The sequence below is a fragment of the Centruroides sculpturatus genome, unplaced genomic scaffold (assembly GCF_000671375.1).
Source record: "Centruroides sculpturatus isolate CEXI.00-Female unplaced genomic scaffold, Cexi_2.0 scaffold735, whole genome shotgun sequence".
NCBI lineage: Eukaryota > Metazoa > Arthropoda > Arachnida > Scorpiones > Buthidae > Centruroides > Centruroides sculpturatus.
The window spans coordinates 189306-197520 of NW_019385007.1; the positions used below are offsets into that span (position 1 = coordinate 189306).

The 8215-nt window shown below is 25.7% G+C and overlaps 1 protein-coding gene across 1 annotated transcript in view; it reads left to right on the top strand.

The window, feature by feature from the left end:
* The first annotated feature begins 1527 nt into the window (after positions 1–1527).
* Positions 1528–8215, top strand: part of LOC111633315 (Krueppel-like factor 4) — a 13376-nt gene continuing 6688 nt past the window's right edge. Inside the window, exon 1 of the mRNA XM_023377859.1 lies at positions 1528–1795. Coding sequence (XP_023233627.1) covers positions 1694–1795 — 102 coding nt within the window. The 5' untranslated portion in view covers positions 1528–1693. The remainder of the gene's footprint in view (positions 1796–8215) is intronic.

An 8215-nucleotide genomic window follows, 5' to 3' on the forward strand; every position in this document is an offset into this window, starting at 1 on the left:
AAGAGAATTCGTTTATTTTTTATTTTTTATTCTTATTCTTCTAAAAACGAATTTCTTCTACATTCAAATGCAAGTAATTAGTTCAACTTTCCTCTCTTTATTTAAATTTATTTTTTAATTTTTTTTTATTCTTTAATAAGTTTATTAGGAAAAGTTTTTTTCATTTCTATTCTTTATAATTTAATTATTTTTATTTATTATTTAAAATTATTTTTTGATCTCTTATTGTTTTCTATAACAATAAGAGATGAAAAAAAACGGTCTTCTAAGCCCATTTTTTGATGCTCTGTTGGGCTTTATAGTTTAAAATATTTATTTTATAAAAGTATTTTATAATTTTTAAAGTTTTATGGGCATTTTTCAAAGATTTTTCCACTAAATCCCTTCTGAAAATACTAAATAAATAAATAAATAATCTTTGTTTTATATACAATATAAAACTTTTTATTATACTGAATTACAATTTTTATTTATTTATTTCTCTAAAAAATTTTAAATAAATTCCATTTTGATACATTTTAAATCAATTTTACAAGAAAAAATTGAAAGTTTAATCGAAATTTTATATTAAAAAATTTATTTTTTTATAAAACCAAGCAGAAAAATATAGATTTTATTATGTATAAAAAGTATTTTTGAAATTATTTTAAAAAATAAGATTTTAAAATAAAATTTTTAAATATTTTTAGGGTTTAAACAACTTAATTTTATAAATTAATAGGCATAATAACTTTACACAGTCAACCTTTGAACAACAGCTATTGAAAAGAATTTAAAAAAAAATAGCCGTTGTTCGGAGGTGGCCTTTGTTTACAGGTTATTTTGCATGAATTTTTTTAGAGGGAAAAGTTCCTAATAAAACGGCCGCAGTTTTGAGGTGGCCGTTGTTAAAAAGTGACTATTGTTATACTTTTAAATTAATAAAAAATTACAATCCTTTTTAATAATGTTAAAAAAAATCGTCTTACAAATATATTTTTAAAATTATTAATAAGTTAAAATAAGAATATATATTTTTATTTTTTAATAAACACGGCATATTGTTTTCTTTCTCCACTTTCCTCCATACAACTTTCATTGTTTTTAAAATATATTTCATATATTTAAAAATTTTCTAAATAAGGAAAGTGTTTCATTTTCAAAAAATTACATCATTAAGAATAATCTTTATTTTATTATTATCCTTTCAAATAAACATAAAACTAGAAAAGATTCCATACCAAATCCTTAACACAAAAGTCCCTTAAACAAGTCAATTAAACAGGATTACTTTTATTAAAAAAATATAAAAAATCTGTCTTAATTTGAATTAACAATGTTTTCTTTAGTTTCGGACATTTTTTTTATTAAAATTTCAAATTAAATATTTAATTAACGTCAAAAATCCGAATCGGTTTTTAAGCTTACAAGTTAGAGTCGACTTCAGAATTCATTCGTCAACATATGCATCGGGTTAACTTCCAAATTCGTCCACTAGAGGGCATGACGTGTGAGGTACCAGGACGAAACCAGGTGATAAGAAGGTACGTTAGACAGTTAGACAGGTGCGAGAAGGTAGAACGGAACAGGTGGCCTGTGCTGTGTATGGGATATCTTACTTTTGTGTATATCGTGTGAAGTCAACCGTTCGAGTTATTCTGAGCAAAATTCTTCCTCCAAAATTTTTTGGATTTTTATCTTCCGTCCTTCATTTATGTCAATTAGCACAGCTGTACTTTTACCCCAAACTGGGGACCAAATTGGTACTGGATATCGTACTGGTGCACCCTCTGCGGACATGTCCGATTTCCATGATGTAAGTAACAGATTTACTTCGAAGTTTTAACATTAAAAACCTCGTCAATTTTAACGCTCACTCGTCATATTTTATTACTTTAAAGGTTATTTTTTAACACCAATAAAAATAGTTTTACGCTTTTTTAAAGTTTATAAACATTAAATTTTAATTCAGTAAAACAAAAACTTGCTTTCAATTACCGATTTTACTTTAATTACATGTGGAAATCTTTGCATTTCCTTGATTGAATAATGTTAAGGTATTTTTATGAATTTTTCCTTATTAGTGAATGGGTTAATTTTAATATTTTTAGTTAAATGTTTATATAAAAAAGTTTTTAGAAAAAAAAAATTTATATATTAGCTTTATGAATCACCTTTATCTATGCAAAGAATAACATCAAGTTATTAATAACTTTGCAAGAAATAAATGTATATCAATGGATATAATTCTAAAGCACGCAAAGAATTAAGCTCCTTTGACCTTGGAGAATTTTTTTTCTATTTACTTTTCTCTTTCTTTTATTTATTTAAAGATAGACTAAAGCCATAATTTTTCAGATTTTTCTGCAAAAATTAATTTAATTAAATTCCTTATAAAATAGCTCAATTATTAAAAAAATAATACAAATATTTTGATAAAAATTTTAATTTTTTAAGCTCTAAAAATCTTATAAAACGGTTATATATATATGTATATATGTATTTATTTAATATTTTATATTTTTATATTAAAAAAAAATCCAGTTTTAGTGGTGACTTATAGAGATTTTATGCTCAGTTAAATCAAATCTGGTCTTGATATTTAATACTTAAAGTGGATAAATATAATATTTAAAATTAAAAAAAAATAATAATAAATATATATATTTAAAGGTTTGTGTTCCTAAACTGGTTTATGATTAAATAAACAATAAAATATAAAATCTACGTTACTCGAAATTCGTTCATCGATTTGCTTGAACAGTTCAAGCATTGGATGCTTGAACTGTTCAAGCAAATCGATACTTTTGTTAATGTTAAGTGACGTATTATTATAATTAGATTTAGTAGAAGAAAAATTGATATTTCGTAATTACAAAACCTGTTCGAGTAGATTATAACCTAAACTGGTTTATGATTAAATAAACAATAAAATATAAAATCTACGTTACTCGAAATTCGTTCATCGATTTGCTTGAACAGTTCAAGCATTGGATGCTTGAACTGTTCAAGCAAATCGATACTTTTGTTAATGTTAAGTGACGTATTATTATAATTAGATTTAGTAGAAGAAAAATTGATATTTCGTAATTACAAAACCTGTTCGAGTAGATTATAACCCGATCGGAAGTTTTCAACTCTTCGGGTGTTTAATACTGCAACTTGTAGTGTAACATTTTCGTAGTAAATTACAGGGAATGTATTATTTAAATTTATCATTAAAGTGTTATAAGTGAAGCTTGAATTCCTAGTATTAAAAAAATAATAATTTTTCCTTGTTGTTAGATTAATCATTACAAATGTGGCATGCAATACTTTTAGGTATTGCCATTAAAATGCCCTTTTTATTGGTTAAAAAGTACGAAAATGTTTTAAATCCAAGCGATATTGCGTCATATATATAAATTTAACTCCTGGAAAATGTTATAAAGTATAAAAATTTTCTTAATTTTCATTAAGATATATTATTAATTACAATTAAAGCATTAGATCATTAAAATAAGATCGCAGCGTATAACTGGAATGCGCGATGAGATGCAACGCATCGCTGGAGCTAGAAAATGTTGTAGATTCCAGGCATTTTCTTATTCAAAATATAAATAAATAGAATAAAAATGAAAAATGATCCGTATGCATTTTCTATATATATATTATACCGTATAATCGCTTTAGAAGAAGGTTAGCGACGCGTTGAAAGCGATCGGCGCATCACTTCACTCGCATAAAAGGTTTGCAAATATAATTATTTAATTAATTTCATCAATATACTCAATGTATTAAAATATCTATAAGTTTATAGTGAAAATTATTGAATAATTTTGATATTATGGACGATAATTGAAGAATTTTGATAAACTTACGATCCACATACTAGAAGCGCAAAGCGACGCGACCACGCGCAAGTCGCGCCAGTTAACATATTTAGATCATCAGATAACTTTGACATCGAGAAATTATTAAATTAGCAGTTTCAATATTCAGCATTAATAAATGTATAAAAAATTGTTCAAATTAAACTTAATAAGACAAAATCAGAAACATCTGCTTCCGTATAATGCTTCCTTATTTCGAGGAGAAAATATTATTGAATTGCCCTTAGACCAATCCATTTAATAAACTATAGTCTCATGTATTGTTAAAGATTATCTACTTAGAAATTATCTGTCATTTTCAATGGTTTCTAGACATAATCGTTGCTCCTCTCTACAAACCTGTTTTTCTTTCTCCGGTTCATAGGTTCCTACTTGGCATTTATATAATCTGTTTCATCGATCCGGAATGGATATAGACTTTCTCTGACTGAACTTCACCTTCGTCGTTTCTGTGAATCAGATTTTATCTTCTTTCGATTGTTTCTTTTCCTCACGTATACTTTACATTTGTTTGTTTTAAAAGTATATATAGGGGAGACCGGGGCAACTTCGGCATGCGGGGCAAGTTTATCAAGCGCTTTTTTTTAAAAACAAANAATACCAATTTACATCCTTATAACTGCAACTATTGTTATCAGGATTTATCATTCAGGATTAAGTGAAGTGAGAGTAAAAAATGATGAAGAGATTAACATTAAAAAAAAATGGAATATGGAACACAGTATTTGTGAAAATAGATACTCGAAGACCCACAAATATATTTTTATCCTGATGAAGGATAGTAACTTAAAGTATTTTCTAAAACCTCAATTTATAATCTCATATCTCAGGATTGATTTGAAAGAACATTTTTATAAAATATATTTATGTGTATAGATATATTGTAAAGTTTCTTGTTTCTTTAAGGGATTTTGATTGGGACATAATCAATGTTGGCTTGTCATAGTAAATGAGATGATTGCATGACTGAATAAATTGTTTGCGTGCATTGTTAATTTGGCAGTTAGAAGACTTCAAAACGGCAGCTGGCTCCATCGACAGTCGTGTCATTTTTACCTATTTCTCCTCCTTTTTGGGCTCCCTATCCCTTGCACGCAATATCCCCTTTGCGTGCTGCTTTTAGATGCATCTATCTGGAATGCTATCACTTCTATGATATATGGAAACGGAAACTTTAATAATGATAGAAAGTCTGCCTCCTATAGTCATCACACTATCTATTAAATCCCTCATTTTTATAGCTTTACTTCTAATTTTGGATCCTTTTATTGGCGAAAACTATCCCTTAATGTTAGGCATTTATATTGGAAAAAAATTCAAAATTATATCGCATTAATGTTGCTTTGATAAAGATATTGAAGATGGAAACGATGGGATGTTCGCGCGGCTTTTGCGAATATCGCTTCGTTTCGCGGCGCAATTATGTTATAAATTCAGAATGTTTAAGGTTTCATATAATTATCATTTATTTCTGTTAGATATGTAAATTTCTTAAATATGTATTTTTAATGCAAATTTTTTTAAAAAAAGTTATCAGTATTAGAAGCGAGATTGTTTGCGTGCCGCGTCACGCGTCGCTCCTTTGCTAAGATGGCGTCGTTTATCGATACTGACAATTGTATTTTACTGGAATCATACAAAATATAATAATCAAAGAAAACTTTATCGATATACATCCACGTCAATTATTTTTTAAATCATTACATTAAATGTTAATAAATTTTTAATAAACTACAAATAAATCAAAATTTAAATTAGCCTGTAAAAATATTTTATTAATTGAGTTTATACAAAAGAACCTGTTCTATTTAATATCACTATTTATATTTATAATTAGATAAATAGCATATTTTTATATTATTGTCAAGATATAATCAATTAATATATTTAAAAGTTTGAGATCTTCAAGGACATCTTTGAATTTATTACCATTTAATTTACAATAAAAAAGAAGCTTTTGCAAGATAATTTTATATATAAATATTTCTGCTATAATATTTATGACAAATTTATAAATTATGCATAACAAATATTTCCTTTATTAGTTTTAGCAATGTCCTAGTAAAACTTTCTTAGCATAGACGAATAATCAATAAATCTTTTTAAAAATGTTTGATACAGATGTATAATTTACAATAAATTACTGGAAATATAGTTCACAACAAATCATCAAAGATATAAAATATACAAAGAGATTGCCATAGTTTATTAGGAATGAAAAAATTATCATAGATTATCAGCAATACAAGATATTATTTACTACAGAGTAATCAGGAATGCAGAGATTATCAGGAATGAGCTTTACCATAGATCATCAGAATATAATGCATACCATAGATTATCATGTATGTACTGTTTATCACAGATGATCACGAATATATTGTGTATTACATATTATCAAAGATGTTTAGTTTATATCAGATTACAATATTTATATTGTACTAGAGTTTTACAGATTACCAGAGATATAAGGAATATTGCAGCTATGACTCTTAAAAAGGCGAAAAAATCAGAACAAAGTTAAAAAAATACCAAAAAGTACAATAAAATAAGCGCATTAAATATAGTAAAACATTTAAATATAAATTTATATATATATTTTTCTCTTAAATATAAGTAATAGATGTATAAGCTTCATATCTCATTTACACTTACTGAAAATAACAATCTTTTAACATAATTTTCGTGACTTAAGTTCATTTGAGATTAAGGATAAATTGTGTAATAGAATCCCATTCACATGCTATATATATTTATATATATATTTGACGAGTAAAGAGCGATCTTTATGATGTACAACGATCATTACCATTAAAAATTAGCATTTATAACCACACCTATATTGATATTAGGCCGAAAGCTTCTCATCTAATTTCAAAACAATGGCCTAAGTTAAATGTGTCCTATTTTTAATCGTTAGTTCGTGCAAATGTTTTTAAACAATATTCTATAATTATTTTTCTCATATACACGATCGTGTACGATATTTATAAATTACCAATATATATCTATATGAATTTTAAGGGTGGAGTAACTTATGAAATTTATATAATTATCAATCGTGGGAAATTTTCGAGGCAAAGAAGAATATACAACAGGATAAAATATATCAGGAAAAGTCTTACTAAATTATTGATGGCAATGTACCTTTTTTTTTCGCTACATAATAAAACTATGCATAATTCATTCTTCTATGTACAGTACAGTACAATATATTCATTAAACTGGCCCAATGACCCGCGATAAAATTTATTTTCGTGGCTCTTTTGACGTCTATAAAATGAAGACTGTTCAGTACTTTATTTAACTTCTAAATATTCATCAATACAACTTGATAAACATACCTTATGTCAAGCGTATCATAACTTCGCGCGCGTTGCGTCGCGTAGCGCTACTACGGTATATAATTCCGTATTATTAATTTTAATTAAAAAACGTATCCATCTTATTCATTTCTGTTGAGAAAAAAATTAAATTAAAAATATTTTTAAGACAATACTTAAAGCTGCGAATATCTTTTATTTTATTTATTTATTTATCTATTTAACTCAGAGCGCGCGTCGGGATAAGCGTCTGTAACATACTTCACTATTAATGATTGTTTTTATTAATAAAATAGTTAAAATATTTAAAAACTTACTATTTATGTAATAATTTAAGCATTTCGAAAAGATATAAACACGTAAAAAGCTGAATTTTAACAGTAATAAAGCAAAAAACAGGTTACTAATAATGCATTGCTACATACTTGGAGCGCGAAGACGTGACACGATGAGATTTGTATCTCAATAATCATCTATTATTATTGATTACTCATTCATAATAACTGATAAAACTTAATTCCTGTATTCGTATATAAAATTATTTATTGCTTAATTTCGATTTAAAAACAAAAATTTATTTCATAAACAACATTAAGTTAATAACTTCAATTGTATTACTATAATTTCAAAAACAAGATAATGATCTGAAGCTATAACAATGCTAATTATGCTAACAATATTTAGAATTGTCATGTAATAACTATAATCCAAAGTTATTAAAATAATTCCTTTAAATGTTTTTTAATAGAGTTCTATTTATAAGATAATAATAATTAATTAAAATTTTAATTAATTAATTATTTTTAATTGAAAAGAAATAAACAGTCTCTGACTTTTTAATAAGGTTTATATTTATAAATTACTTGTAAAAAAATTAAGAATAAAAAATAGAGGAAAAATCTATTTATTTTTATATATTAAATTACATTTTTATAGATATTTAATACCAATTTACATCCTTATAACTGCAACTATTGTTATCAGGATTTATCATTCAGGATTAAGTGAAGTGAGAGTAAAAAATGATGAAGAGATTAACAT